At 37.5% G+C, this 16,297-nt stretch overlaps 1 protein-coding gene across 1 annotated transcript in view; it reads right to left on the reverse strand.

Annotated features, from left to right (window-relative positions):
- The window catches only part of LOC149170215 (chromatin modification-related protein EAF1 B-like), a 112,226-nt gene that overhangs the window by 37,101 nt on the left and 58,828 nt on the right, over positions 1 to 16,297 (reverse strand). The window contains 6 exon segments of the mRNA XM_089428942.1: positions 2,306 to 2,422; positions 2,650 to 2,787; positions 3,000 to 3,080; positions 3,201 to 3,254; positions 3,559 to 3,791; positions 3,903 to 3,960. Of these exon segments, the coding sequence (XP_089285068.1) occupies positions 2,306 to 2,422; positions 2,650 to 2,787; positions 3,000 to 3,080; positions 3,201 to 3,254; positions 3,559 to 3,791; positions 3,903 to 3,960 (681 nt within the window).

Consider the following 16,297-nt stretch of genomic DNA (forward strand, 5'->3'; position numbering starts at 1 on the left):
GAGAATGCAGGGAATTATGGAATCAGAACTGGTTGTTTTGGAAATCAGGCTGAATAAGATGGAAGCTGACTTCCACAGGGAGTTAAAGGGCAAGCAGGATGACTTGGACGCCAGCGAGGTTCTGGCTCGGAAGAGGATCTGAAGTACGGCAGAACAATGAATGGAGGCAAAGGACGATGTTGCTCGATAGGTGATTGAAGACCTTCAGACCCCAGTTAATTGGATTTTTTCTCTCTGCTGACGTATTGCAAATAGAAACAGTGTTTAGGAGTCTATTATAAGATTTATGGTGGATATCATTACAAGATAGTGAGTAAAAGAGGCCATAGGTATAGAAAATAATTCTGCTGGAAAGGTAAAAACAATGCAACATCAGATCAGGATGAATTTTGTAAAGGCTCTGGCCTTGAATCCAGATTTTAGTTATAATATAAAGCTGCTATCCGTTGCTTTAAAAAAAAAATAGCAACTTCTCAGATTTGCCTAGAAACAAAACATTGTTCATATCTCCCCAAACTGTGTCCAAAACTATGATCAAATCATGAAAAATATGACACTACAAATTTTTGCTAATCACATCCCCTGCAGTTCTTCAACCTCGTATACTTACTCTGAATATTCCACTAAATTTGTAAATATGGGACACCTGTTCTGCTGAATCATTTGTCCACATGTGACTCTGACATATACTCCACATGTAATTGTGTGAAAGTAATCTGTCTGAACTCTCTAACCATCTATCCCTGAATAATAAAGACATGTGACCATGTGCCAAGTCTGAAAGGCACTCAACAAATTGTCGATGCTGCATTAGTGGACCGATTAATCAATCCACCTTGTAATGTACTCATGAACTGTTAATGTAGAATGGTGAACTCTATAACAATGAGGTCACCTCAGATAATATCCATGAATTATTGAATATGTAATGTAGATTAACACTCAAATTTATAAGGTTAAATCTGGTGTTAAAAATACCATTTTGGATTCAAAGCTGGAAGAATAATCTGCCATACCAAGAAGTGTGTTCAGGTTAGGTTCCACTGCCCATCCAGGTGGGATCTCACCTATTTGCGATGGATTTAATCCTCTCCCATATAGAGTCAATGTCTTCATAAACCTCACCTAACTATGTGCTATCTATTTCTGGATATGTGCTATGTGTGTCCAGATGCTAGATAGATAGCGGAGTTAACATTAACATAAAAATGATCATCAAATATCTTATGTCTTACTTCAATGGTTTAGACCCATGAAGATTGCCTCCATTATCCCCTCATGTCATTGTATTCTTTCTTCAGAGGGAAATGAAATGAAACTTTTATTATTGTCCTCAGAAGACATCATCAAAATAGAATAAATAATAGGATTATGGAACAGAGTATATAAAAAACCGTATAAGATATTCAATATACCAATATAGAGTATACCTATATAAATACATTATAAATCAATAAATTTAGTAAGCGGTTTCTTCTCTTTCTATGCTAGAAAGAATATTTTTTTTCTATATTGAGTAAGCTTCCTAGATGCTTGGCTGGATAATTCAGTAATTGCATTCAGCTCCCTAGGCCAGAATTGATGCTTTGAGTGCTCAAGTCGGGTTAAGGCCAGATCACAGTTTCCTGCAAATGACTTTCCATGCAAAGACTGCATAGGACAAGTTTGTCTTTTCTGTGACAACTCTTGTGGGAAGCAAGACTGGATTGATTCTACAAACTTAGAAATCCTTTGCTATGAACAGATATTTAATAGATCATATGGAAGGACAAGTAGACAGAATAGTCCTTTGGCATTGAAGGTGTTAAATTTATTTGAGTCATTATGTACTAAATGTCATCATTTAATAACTCAGCGGTGGATTAATATCAGTAGTTTTTAATTCATTTGGTATGTAGATCATAAACAAATTGAAATGGGCTCCAATGCATCCAGCGAGCTTCGAAATGGCTTAAGACGGCTATTGCATTAGCATTTGGCATCAGTTTAATTACAAAAGGATTTATCGCAATGTGAACTTTAAGATATATTTACCCTCTTCAGCTACAAATGCCTCACATGCTTCTTTTCTAAAAAAACACTCTACAATGAAGATAATGAAGATAATGCATCAATCAATTAATTACAGGAATACTGAACCAGTATGCTATCATGGTTAAGGAAAAGTTACAAGGGGAGTCAAATTGCAAACAGCAACCATATACAACACCACATCCTTCTCCATGCCATGAAAACTCACTTCCAAGTTATACAGTTACACTAAGAGTGTGCAAATAACTCTATGCTGCAGTATTAAACAACTTACTTGAATCTTTCGAGAATGTGACCGTTGCCCTATCAGAACAATTTGCTCAAAATGTGCTTTAAGTGTTTCCTCTTCCATAGGACCCTGTAAGCGATGAAGCAACATTCTAGCACTACCCTGCATTGTCAAAATGTAATTTCTTTGAATCATAAATTATGGCGAGAAAAAATATACAACTTACAGTCTGTAATTATCTCTTTGCTGCATTTGCCGTCAGTGATCACCTATGTCGGAATTCTTTACGCCATAACTAATTAGAGTTACATTGAACTCAAATGTATCTATCTATCAGCAGTTTAGAACTATAAAATGCATCCATAACACAAAGGACGATGAGACCATGCCTTTGGAATGCCAGGTAAAGTAGAGGGGTAAGGTTGAGAAGAGCCAGAGTCCTCTGGACTGTCACCACCATCTCCAGTGGTTCTCTCCACAAGACTTTTATGACGTTCTTTGCAATCCTTTGGTTTTCGGAAAATACACTGACAGCATTCAACCATACAAACACCCAAAGTCAATTACCTGTGTCCACAGCAGTTAAAAAATAATGTAAACAACAAAACAGCATTGCCACTCCTTTAGTTCTGATTCGAGAATTTATTTTCATTTTTATACATGACAGGTGACAAGCCAATATTATATTTATAGAACAGCTACAAGAACTCCACATTATAAAATAGACAGAGATGATCACCTTTATTTGCAAACTAGAATTTATAATATCACTCACAAGATCCCAATTAGGGCCAAAATCATGGACCAGAACAACAAGTGCCTGAAAGTAAAGATATATCAGTAGATGGGACCACATGCCAAACCAAATGCATCAAATGAAGGCAATGGATATAAATTCTAACCCTCACGCCTCTTTGTAATTTCCAAAATAACATCTCACCTGGTCTTCAAATGTTGACCATGGAATGCCCGTTCCTGTCTGACTAACACCAGCCTGAACAATTTAAAAAAATTGTACACGCATCTGAATTTAATATTCTTCTTTGTTTGCTTATGTGTCCAACAGTTAAGATTAATATTTTAAGGGAATCCTTGAGTATATAAGAATCAAGAACATTCAAATTTAACCAAACAAAGAAAAAAAAAATTGTCGTTTGACCCTTTACATGGCCTGTATTGCTCTTTTTTGCCTATACACAAGATAAATGTCACTGATGTTGTCAAAAATGATGAACAAAACTCAAACCTCAAAAGATTCATGCAATGCATATATTATGAGAAACTTGTGTACTGCTTACCTTCCCCGCTTTGTTCTTCCTGCCTCTGTCTCGACTACTCAGCATTCGCATGAGCTTATTGGGATTGGACATATTGCTCATTTGAGAAGCACCAGGAGATGGTGCTGAAACAGTTGCAGGTGTACCAGCTTCAGGAGACATATCCGACAGAGGCTTTGAAAGTTTTAGTTTTTTCATAGCAGGTTGTCCAACCAATCCTTGTGAGTTTGTTATTTGTAGATCTGGCATAGACCCTGATGAAACACAATATGAAACTTATGTTTAACCATTTCTTCCTCTAGCTCAATCATGAGAAAAACCCACAAACCATGAACTGCAAAGTGGAAGGGAAAGGGGAAAAATACCTAAAACACTGCTTGTGGCAAGAACTTGACTGTCTCCTTTCCGTTTTATCTGTTCTCTCTGTACATTTGATACAAAAATGGAATATTAGAACTTGCCACTGCAAACAAGAGCTTTGATATAGTCATCACTGTGGCTATAGACAAAGATGATTGGATATTTCATTTAGTTCATACATCAGAAAAACATTGTCACAATTGCTTCATGGGCTAGGTCTTGACCTGCTTAATAGAAATCTTACTACCAAATTCCAAATTCCAATAACCCTCATTAGTACATTCCTTTTGTATTAGAAGTTTGTCATTCCAATTCCCCATGCCCTAGTCTCTCTTGACTTTTATTGGGATTTGTTGAACTTTACATCACAGATAAGGAAAATATATTACTGTCCAAAAAATGACCACTGAATTAGGTCTACGGGACTGTTAGGTACGATGACGTCTAAACAAAGCAGGAGCACTAAGGTGGCTACTATATAAAAGCAAGAAGCAGAAAGAAAATAAAAACATAATACAGGTCCAATCTATAACCTAGAGATCTGACTTCAGAAATGAAGAGGCAGTCCAGGAGAAAGCTGTACAACATGATTGTGTTGCAAATCTAATGCACCAGAGGTAGGATGCTGCTCTGGTCTACTAGAACCATCTTCCCTAGCATCTGATGCTGCATTTTTGGAACTGTGGTATTCTTGGAATTATGAAAGAATAGAATAAAAACATTTATTAAACCATCATTGAGGCCAGCCACCCTTGGAAAAAAAATTGCATATACATCAAGTCCCATCATCCAAACTAAATTAAAATATTACAGCCAAAAAGAGAGCACAAAACAAACGTGTGAATACAATGATATCGGGTCATTAATCAGCGTTGATGTTGGAATAATTAATCATTGATGTACAATGGATGCAATATCTATCTTGATTTATGTAAAAATATGCATGTTTTCATGTCTTCTACAATTAATTTGGTATTTTGGATGTTTTTTTAATATAAATGCAAAAAATATAAATATATATATATAGTAGACGCTTCGCTTCCTAGATTTTTGGGAAATGACGCTTTCGCGTCCCTGCTTACAAAAAATGTCCCCACTTCGTGCAACATTGGTCCTAAGTAATAGGAGATCACAAGTGCGCTAGGATTTAGGCATTGGGATCAAGGGTTGGCAGGGCAAGTCTAGGTCAGCAGGAGAACAACTTTGTTCTCAAGACACAAATTGCTTTGTATCTGATTCAATTGCTCAACATCAATAAAAGACCACATCAAGGAGACAAGTTTTGCACTGTTGGGTTTTCCTGATAAAATTGTGTCAATTTGTGTGACTGTGTTTTTATCTCTGTGTTTTCTTTTGTTGCTTATCTAGTGTTGAGAATGTTGTCATGGTGAAAAGAAATTAGTTTCAGATTGTTCATCATAGCAGTTACAGAATTTCATGGAAATTCAACATAGTATTAGAGCAGAGATCAATATAAAGACCAGCACCAAATTGACCAGTTAGTAAAGAGCACAGATCAGTCAGTAAGGCTAGCGCTAGAATTTTGAAGAGAATTTCTTTTTGGGCCAAGAACAAATTTTTGTGAACAATTTTTTTGTGAAAAGAAATAAAAGGGTCCATTTTTTCGGTGAGAAAAAAAAACGCAAGCCACCGGCAGTGTAGCCGAGCTGGAATTGGGGACAGGTCAGAGATGCAATTACATGAAGCATCGACCTATAGAGGCAAGTCGGGATAAGGGTTTATGCAGCAGGACCTGATCACCGGCAGAGTGGTGCTCTCGTCAACAAAGTGTTGTTGGGCACAATAAGGGCAGAGATAGTCAATACAAGACAAAGTGGCAGTGGACAGTGAGAGTTGTTGGGCAGGGGATCTGCTGTGGCAGGCATGGGCCAATAGCTGTTGACAGATTTAATAGTAGCCAGCGCTAGGTATGAAGGACAATACCAGCAGCCAGCAGGATTGGCAGAGGTCAACCCTTAGAGGGAAAGAGGGAAACCATACAAATCGAGGGGTTGGCAACAAAACTTGTGGGTGTCTCAAAGGACCAAGACAGGCCCACAGTCATGCTAGAAGGACTTAGCACAAGATCGATATTAGTGGCAGAGATTGGGCAAGAGGCCTCTTCTAGATCTGTCAAGACCAGTTGGTATGAGTTAACATTGATGGATGCTCAAGATCAGCATCCTAAGAGCATGGTTGGAAGGAACAGGTCTTCAGATCAGATTCCACAGCAAGAAGAAGGGAAGTCTTCTAGTTCAAAGGGAGCAGTTGCAGCAGCGGATAATGTGGTGGTGTTGAAGACAAGTTTAGGTGGACGAGGTTCTTCCAGAAGTACCTTCCTCGCTAATAGGGAGTGTTGAAAATGTAGTGAGCAAGGTCTTTTGACTTGTGCCTTAGCCAGTAAAGACCTCGAGTTGTCCTCACGAGATAGACTTCAATTGTGGTGAGTTAATTTCCAGTTATCGGAATAATCATCACGAGTTCATGCGTAGAGTTGGAGCTTCAATTAAGTGGAAGTCTTCATCAGTTTGACTACAGGATTGGTTGGTAGATCGAGTTCAGTTAGAAAGAGTTGGGTCTTTAGTCTTGATTGAAGGAAGAGTGAGTTAGATCTTCAGTGTTGATTGGAGAGAGCATGAGTTAACAACTCTAATGATGATTGGAAGGAGAGCAACACTCCCAGTTAACTCGCTATCAAAGCTCGAGTTCTATATTTGAATTAGCCTAATTTAGCATGGATCAAATCTATAAAGAGAAGGACGAAAACACAAGAAATATACAATTGTTTTGGTGCACAAAGGTTTGGGACAAGACAAAGCTCACAGGTTGTGAGAGCCTTGTTTGTGGAGAGCGCAGAGAGCTTGTGTCCTAAGTAATAGGAGATTACAAGTGCACTAGGATTTAGGCATTGGGATCAAGGGTTGGCAAGGTAAGACTAGGCTAGATCAGCAGGAGAACAAATTTGTTCTTAAAACACAGATTGCTTTGTATTTGATTCAATTGTTCAACATCAATAAAAGACCACGTCAAGGAGACAAGTTTTTCACTATTGGGTTTCCTGAGAAAATTGTGTCAATTTGTGTGACTATTTTTATCTCTGCGTTTTTTTTCCGCTACTTATCTAGTGTTGAGATATTTTGTGTCTTGGTGAAAAGAAATTATTTTTAGATTGTTCATCATAGTAGTTGCAAAATTTGAACTTAACAAATTGAAAAGGTAAAAAAATGTTTTTAACCTATTCTCTTCACCTTGGGAAATAGAGAAAATCAAGTTTAGCCTTTTTATAACTTTGCAATCAACAGTTTGTTAATTTTTCATAGGGCTATATTATTCTTTGATTTGATAATTGCATTTCTTCATTAACACATTAGGTTCACCCCATAACATCATAACATTATTCATCATCATATGCAACTATGTAGAAAAAACAATATCATCATCATCAATGCAGTGGAACATAAAGGAACAACAGAAGAAAAGCATTCACACATAGAGACACTAGGATTGGTCGAAGACCAGGGAAAAACCCATTATGGGGAAACCCCTTGCAAATTATTCTTCTTAGATTATCATCAAATGATTCAGGAAAAGAGAGTACAATGATCCAGATCTTCATCTATGCAACTAACCAACAAAACAACTACAACATTCATGAAATGAACCCAACAAAGCTTATACTCAAAAATCTGATTCTAAAGTTTGTAATAAATTATCACTTTCTGCAGTCAATTGCTAAACCCTGCGATCACTGAGCAAAATCTTTGGAAGACAGAGATTTCATCTTTAAAGTTGCTAGTCTCACAGAGGAGGAGCTATGCGAGCAACTATGGTTTCCCAGTCGCTCCCTTAAGCCTCGCAAGCAAGCAACTGGGGTCAGATCTGGACTGTGAAAACCCTAACTCCCAGTCGCATGCATGGGGAGTTGTATGTGCGACTGGAAGGCTCCAGTCACACGCATGAGCCTTTGAGAGAGCGACTATAGTCGCATCCATCATGTGTCGTGCCTGCACCTATGGCTCAAAACCCTAGACCTAGAATGCAAGCTTCGGACCCTGCAATTTCACCTCAGAGTAAACATAATCCTTCGCAGACGAGCCTCAGGTCTCTACGAGCCAAAACAAGATAGAAGAGTGTCTCATGGTTGTGTCCAAATGACATAGAGGGCACTTGTATTTACTATTTATAGCCTTTCAAGGTGGTCCACTTTGCTTTAGGGTCGACCTTATCAAATATGCACATATAGGCTTCTCTTTAGGTCGATTTTAGTCCTCTCGAAAAGAGGAATTCAATGCAATCATTATCTACATCAAGTGAGCCGTCCAAAGTGGAATTTGACCACAGTTGCATATTTTTAACACAGTTGACCCACTCTAAAAAATTTAGGTACTTCAATATGCTCCAATGAGTAGAGGTTCAATTTGCATGCCTTCTCAGGAAACCAACATGCCCTGTAAGAAGTCCCTAGGCTAGCCTACACTAACCTGGACCTATATCCACAAAATCCATGCTATGAGTTATCAACATCAAAAGCATTATTTACCATGTCAGCGTTTACGCTGACTTGTCGGTCACCAAAGTAAGTCAGACTGCCAATATATGCCCCATAACACATTTAGGGTGTGCTTTCCTCATATTCTCAGCAATGCATATGCCCTGTCTCTGAGATAGACATAGGATCTGATATTTGTTGCCTCCATTACCCCTCACCCTTTGCAGATCCTAAGGCGTTGCTTCCCCTTCTTCCTCCTGTCTTTATTTCTATTTGACTGTGACTGTGAATTGGAGAACTCTTATATTTGACTGTGACTATGAATTGGAGAACTCTTACATTGTATTGATGGATATCATCACTTATTTTTGCTTTTAATGTTGCTATTATGCAATGTTATCAGAACCGTTGTAACTGTCCAAGCCAACCGGTTGTCCTGAACCGGAAAAGGCAGATTTGGTACTGAACCATTGTTTCCATACAGCGCAATGCAGAGCGACTTAGAACCCACAAAATTCAAATTAAGAGAAAAATAAAAAATAAAATTGTGGAGTGGCCCACCTCCAAATCAACCCTAGGTCCCCCTAAATGTTATTTAAATATTATTTAACGGTCACCCCACCCTCCTCCCCCTCGCCCCTTATTTCCCTCTTACCATTCATTTGAGATTCTTGAAATTCTTGAGTAGGTTTGGAGAGATCTTGGCAGCTATTTTGAGGAAGTTCATGGGCAGATTTGGAGAGTTGGTTCAACCACTGAGATGGGGAGTTTATGGGCTAAGTTTCTAAGGGAGATTTGGAGCTACTTCAAGGGTTTTTTCCCAAAGACTTTGGGCTGCTTTTGGAGGTGATTGAAGGGCTCATTTTCAGATTTTTTAAGGCTGTTAGAGAGCTGTTTTTTCTGTTGTTTGGTGCTGCTCTTCTTCTCAACATTTGGAAGGCTTATGAATGTATGTCAAGGCTTCTCTTCTTATTCTATTTTTCTCTTTAAAATGGTTGCTTTTCCCTAGAAATTAAGAATTCTTAGGGTTTTGTACGCATATTTTTATTTGTTTCTGTAAAAATTGCCATGGCCCCTAAAATAAGAAGGATCCAAATGGATTCATTTCCATTTGGATGAAGAGGGGATAAAGATATGTAGCTATTGTGAGAAAAGAGTTAAAGGTGGGAGTATACATAGGATTAAAGAACCCTAGCACATGAAAGAAACCAAGTAGAACCTTGTAAAAAAGTCTCTCTTGAGCTAAAAAGAGAGATGCAAGGCCTGATTGAAGCCTTTGAAGCAAAGAAGGGCAAGACCAAAAAGGTTAGAAAATATAGACAAAAATAAAAAGAATGATGTTGTTTACAATGTCCCTAAACTTGAACAGTGTATGCCTAGTTTTGAAGAACCTTCCAATATCTAGTTACAATTGGAGATCCACAAGTTTTTGGCCCTAGTTCATCCAGTTCGAAGAGGGCACTAAAGGGATTGACACTTTCTTTGTACCCTAAACCACCCCGAGTGCCCAACCCACCATTGATGCTAAATTGAAGAAGATAGAGAAGGAAGTTATGTTTGGGAATGCATTTTTAGATAATGGTAACATGCAGACTACCTTTCAATGCCACTAATTTTGCATATTATCAACCTATGATTGATACTATAGATTCATGTAGTATAGGCTTCAAATGCCCTAGTTTTCATGATATCAAAGAGCTACTTTTACAAAATGAGGTCCAAAGAATAGATGAATACCTCAAAGTTCAAGCAATCATGTACTAAAACAAGGTGCACAATTATGTTTGATGGATGGACTAATGGAAGATCCCACACCATTCTAAGTTTCTTAATGGCTTGCCCAAAAGGAACCATGTTTCTCAAATCTTTGCATTCATCTAATCAAGTGAAGGATGCACAATTGTTATTTCGTCTTTTGAATGAAGTGGTTGTAGAAGTGGTGGTAGAGAATGTTGTACAGGTTATCAGAAACAATTCCTCTAACTATGTTGTAGCTAGAAGGATGTTGGTGGAAAAGCAATCCATCATTTGGTGGACAGCATGTGCAGCGCATTATTTGGACCTCGTGCCTAAGGATATTAGCATAATTGGTGGGTGAAGAAGTGTATAGAAGAAGAAAACTCCATAACTAGGTACATTTGCAACCATTCATGGGCTTTGAACCTCATGAGGAAAAACATTGAGGATAGAGAGCTTGTTCAGCCAGCCATTAAACAATTTGCAATAAACTTTCTTTCATTGCAAACCCTTGTTTAGCTAAAATTCAACTTGCAGAAGATGTTTTCTTGTGGTGAATGGAATGCATCTCAATGGAACAAAAACACTGAAGGGAGACTGGCAGTTGACAAAGTGTTTGAAAAAGGTTTCTGGAGAAAGGCAAAAGAGAGTGCTATTTAGTAAGCCTCTTGAAATAATGTTCCAACTGGCGAATGGAAATAAACTTGCCAAGGGTTTTCTTTATAAGCTCGTGGATCATGCCAAAGAGGCTATAAAGTCAATGTGTGCATATAAAAGATAGACGTACCTTCCTCTATGGAGAATGATTGATGAATGGGATAAACAACTCCATAGAGCTTTACATGCAACTAGCTATTACATAAACCCAAGGTATGTGATTTCAAAGTTTGTGTGTTATGTTTTTCAGCAGAAAGACTTAGAGAAACATTCAAAATCAACTGATGAATATTTTTTGTCTTCTCAACTTGGAAGGTAAACTTACACAAAAGATTTTGAAACGGATGGGGCAGGGGGGGGGGCTAAAACAAGGATTGTATAAATGCATTAAGCACATGGTGCTAGATACTCGGACTCAAACAAAATACATAGCAAGCTCTTGGACTTCAATGAGAGTATTGGTACCTTTGGCATGTCTATGGGTATAAGAAGAAAACAAATAATCCACCAAGTAAGAAACATCAAAGTTTTCAAATTATATTACTCATTGCAAGGGTTGAGTCCAAGTTTCAAAGTCATTTGCTAAAAATTATTTAATTTCAACTCTTATTGCAGTGTATTGGTGGCAACAATTTGGTAGCCAATGCCCTAGTTTGTAAAAGTTTGCAAATTGGCTATTCGGCCAGACATATAGTGCTTTGGAGTGTGAATGGAATTGGAGCATTTTTAAGCGTATACATACCAAGAAGTGGAATGATTTGGAGCAAAAATAGTTGAACGACATGGTTTAAGTTCAATACAAACATAGGTTGAGGCATAACCAATAGTTGAACAAGTACCCTCAATCAAGCAACATAGTTTTGAGCGACTTTCATCCATCATCAGAGTGAGTTGCAAAAGGCCACGCACCATCATTTGACAAAGAAGACCTTTCTTGGATGGACTTGGACCCACCTCCACAGGGAGAGGTATCACTACCTACAGGGCCAGGGTAACCAAGCCAAAATACCACTGTAGATTCTATTGATTTTGACCCTAAGGTTGAGGGCAATGAGGATTTTGATGATTCTAACACTAGCCATTAGTAGTATTATGCTTATTTTTGAACTCTAGAGGCCATTTAGAGCCAGTTTCTTGATGCATTTTGCTTCAAAAATGTATGGCAATAGGTGCTATTTTGGTTATATGCATTGTTACTTGCTATATAAAAGAGAAATTTTGCATGTGTCTAAATGGTTTGGATTCATATAGCTGAACATGAATATATTTGTTTTTGTTTTTAACTGAATATTTTATGTATTTTTTGGTCAACCGGTTTTTTGGTCCAGTTTTTTTTCCGGTTCCCGATCTTCGGGTCAACTAGTCTAGTTATAATAACACTACTATTATGTAGCTTCTTTTCTTACTCTTTTAGAAATTAGCTTCTAGCTTTTAGAAGTGACATTTGCACTACCATTGCTTATCACTACTAATGTTTGACATATTTTTTTGGTTCTTTTAATAATATTATATTATCTTAAGCCCCCCAAGGGAGCTCACTATGCAAGCTCAAAAAAATGTCTAGTAAATGTGAGTACAAGGTCTCATGTTCAAATCCTTTGACTATCTAACACATGGTCGTTTGTTGGGGGTGGAACAAACCCACCTATGGGTTAATAGTTCGACTTCGTGTCACACAAGTAGGAGATCAACCTAGTTGTCGATTCCTCTAGCGTGAGGATATATATATATATATATAGAGAGAGAGAGAGAGAGAAGCAATGTTTAAATGTCTTCCAAAGAATTAAAGTTGATGTTTATTTCTCAACATAAGATACATTTAAGATTATATATATATATATATAATTGATGGTTATTTCTCAAGATAAGATATGTTTAAGAAATGTTCAAGATAAGATATATATATAGAGAGAGAGAGAGAGAGAGAGATTGAAGCAATATTCAAATGCCTTCCAAAGAAATAAAACTAGTGTCTATTTCTCAACATAAGATACTTTAAGATTATATATATATATATATATATATATATATATATATATATGATGTTTATTTCTCAAGATAATATATGTTTAAGAAATGTTCAAGATAAGATATGTGATAAGATATGATTATCTTAAACATATCTTATATTGAGAAATAAGCATCAGTTTTAATTCTTGGAAAGACAATTAAATTATTACTTCAAACTATATTGTTAATCTTACTATTTATTGTAATATTGTATGCTTTATCGACCATATATAAATGCAAAAAATAGCAATGCTCCATGGGGACACGTCCCTTAGGGTGGGGTGCATGCTTCCCACACACTTGGATGGGGGGACGCCTCAGGAAACGTTTCCCCACGTCCCCCTTTTAGGGAGACGCAAGGGGAAACGTTTCCCTAATGTGGGGGACGTGTTTCCCCAAAAGGGGTGCTTCTAGGCGCACCCTGTCAAAAGGGGGACGCCCAGAAGCACCCTATTTGAGGGGGGATGCCCAAAAGCACCTCTTTTGAGTTTGAGTTATATCAATTTACTATTCTAATCTTCAGACTTCAATATCTACTATAGTCTATTTTGCTTAGTGCTAATTAGATTCTAGATTGATGAATGAGAAATTTAAATTTCAAATCAATCTACATTCTAGAATGACGAATGATGAATACGGATCAATGTATTTCATTATTGAATCTAGTGGTGTATAGATGAATGATGAATATGGATGATGTATGTACTAGTATGGGGATACGCACAGGGGAACATGTGGGAGTACCCTCAAATTTTAGGGAAATTCAGGGGCAGGGGCGGGAAGACATCAGGGTATATATATATATATATATATATATATATTCAATAATGAAAACATAAATATATTGATCCATACATTATTGAATTAGATAATGAAATACACTTATCCATATTCATCGTTCATACTGGTACATACATCATTCATACTCATCATTCATTCATACAACATGAGATTCAATAATGAAATACATTGATCCATATTCATCATTCATCATTCTAGAATCTAATTAATACTAAGCAAAATAGACTATGGTAGATACTAAGTCTAAAGAATAGAATAGTAAACTGATATAACTCAAACTCAAATGGGGTGCATATGGGCATCCGCTCTCAAAAGGGGTGCTCTAAGAATCCCCCCCTCAAAAGGATGCTTTTAAGGGTCCCCCTTTTGAGGGGATGCGCCCAAAAGCACCCCTTTTGGAGAAACACATCCCCCCACATTAGGGAAATGTTCCCCCTATGCCTCCTTTCTTCTCCCCAAAAGGGGATGTGAGGGAACTTTTCCCTAGACGTGCCCCTGTCCCAGGTGCGTGGGAAGAATGGGGTGCGTGCACCCCACTTTAAGGGATGTGTCCCCGACATCTCCCTCTCCCCTCTAAATTTCCCTAAAATTTGAGTGTACTCCCACACATCCCCTTTGTGTGTCTCCCCGCACCCGCGTCACTCTCTCTCAGAGTCTTGGTGGAACAAATAGTTTGCATTTCTATTTATCATTTGGACAGAAAGATGTCCTTTGGCCTAACTAAAAACATGATAAATAATATTACTGTAGACCTATGTTGCATGAGGACCGGTCCCCCCTTAAAAAAACCCACGTACCCTGTATCCCCACATCCCGAGGACTTGTGGACACTTAGGAAACATCCCCAAATTGTTGGGAACTTCATTGGGGACTCGAGGACTTCTTTGCCGTCACCAAGACATTTCGGGTAGATTTTGTTAGAAAATCGGAAAGTCTGAAAGATTTTCTCTTAGCTTATAATTACTTGTGATATCTTTGAATTTTTATTATCTTTCTTATTTTCTTCTTTTGTCTTAGTTCATCAAGAATTACCAAAACCAAAACACAAAGATCAAGGACGCAAGATGTAGGCACTTAGCCAAGGCTAAAACCCCTATATAGGGCAAAACCCAGTCATTAACTCTTCCTTCAGTAATTCAAAATGAGATGGACCAAGACCCTAGACCAACAGACCTTCCTCCTCCACCAAGTCAGCCTTCCAAGATGATTTAGTAGTCTCTTATTATCCATCCCAACAACAATCCAGAAATTCAACGTTCCAATTGCAAAATTTCGACCCTCGATAGCAAAATTTCAGCCTCCTAACTACTACAGAATTTTGGCCCTCTAGCAGTTCTCTATAACTTCGCACGTGTGGGATAGGAGAGAGAAATTTCGATTTTTACTGCAAGATAATATCCTCCCTCTTTGCTAGATTCTTCCTTTTTCTCCCTTGAATTTCGCACTTTTCCTTGCTCAGAAGTTGCAGATCTAACTTGTTGATAAGTGCTCCAAATGAGGTCGAGTTGTTGCTTTTATATAGTAGTTTAAACTTTATGCCCCTCAATTTAAGCTGAGTTGTCCAGTTTGAGGTTAACTTAGTGGAGGAGACCTAATTGACCTATTCTACAGTAAAATAAATTTCTTCTTTGACAAATAAATCCCAAGAAGGGTTCTTTACATTACGACATGGACAAGGACACTTGACATAAACCCTAAAAGCCTGCAATGGAGGTTTTAACCTATAAATAATTGACCCAAGCATGAAACCCATACTTTAATAAGTCAAATTCTTTAATAATAAAAAATTATTTTCCTTTTCTTTTCGCAAATACACTTCATAATGACTCAAATATAATTATGAAAACGGATACTAGTTACATTCTTCAACACTCCCCCTTAACAAGGGAGGTATTCATAATTAAAAATATATAGAAGTACACAGAAGATCTCCAAAATGAACTACAAAGAGTTCTAGCACACTTAGTGCTGCAGACTAGATACTTGACCAGGGTAATCTATTTGGGTCAGACTAAGATGGACTCAAGCTTTCATCTAGTCTAAGTACCATCAGGCTTATTTGCTAACCATCAACCCGAGGATCTAGGTGTGTATCAAAGGTTGAAGCTCCATGTCCAATGCCACCCTCCCTCTTCAGGATCTAGACATCAACACATAGGTTGGTTAGATGTCCCCCCAAGAATCTGCCATTAGATGCTTCATCTCTCCCTGGACCCTAATAAACTAAACTAGATATATCCATTTGTCCAAGCACGCTTCCAAAATGTTCAACCTTCTTGCGGAGAGATTTACCTGTACAAACATAAACTCCAATCATTAATAAACTTTCAAATATAAGTAAACATAAACCTTAGGGGTCTTCAATCTTTTTGATGTTACTTTCATCATCAAGTTATCCATATATAGTTTGTCAAAGCTTTCTTTTTCTTTTATTTCTTCAGCAGCACCAAATATATCTTTAGATCTTGTCAAGTCTTTTGTCTATAGTACTTTTTCTTACTTCAAGGTATTCACTGTCATAATATATCCTCCCTCTTAACTAGGAAGACATACCTTTTCTTCTATACAGGCTCCCTCTCAACTTCATAACATTGGAAAAACTTAAGGCTTCATCTTTCTTATGGCATCAAGGTCATCTTGATCATCATCATTCTTATAGCTTCCTTTCATCGTACTCATTATTATAAACATCTTCAATCACAAACA

Source organism: Pinus tabuliformis, chromosome 4_2, assembly GCF_031772625.1.
Source record: "Pinus tabuliformis cultivar Carrire ecotype Pingquan chromosome 4_2, CPIR1, whole genome shotgun sequence".
Lineage (NCBI taxonomy): Eukaryota > Viridiplantae > Streptophyta > Pinopsida > Pinales > Pinaceae > Pinus > Pinus tabuliformis.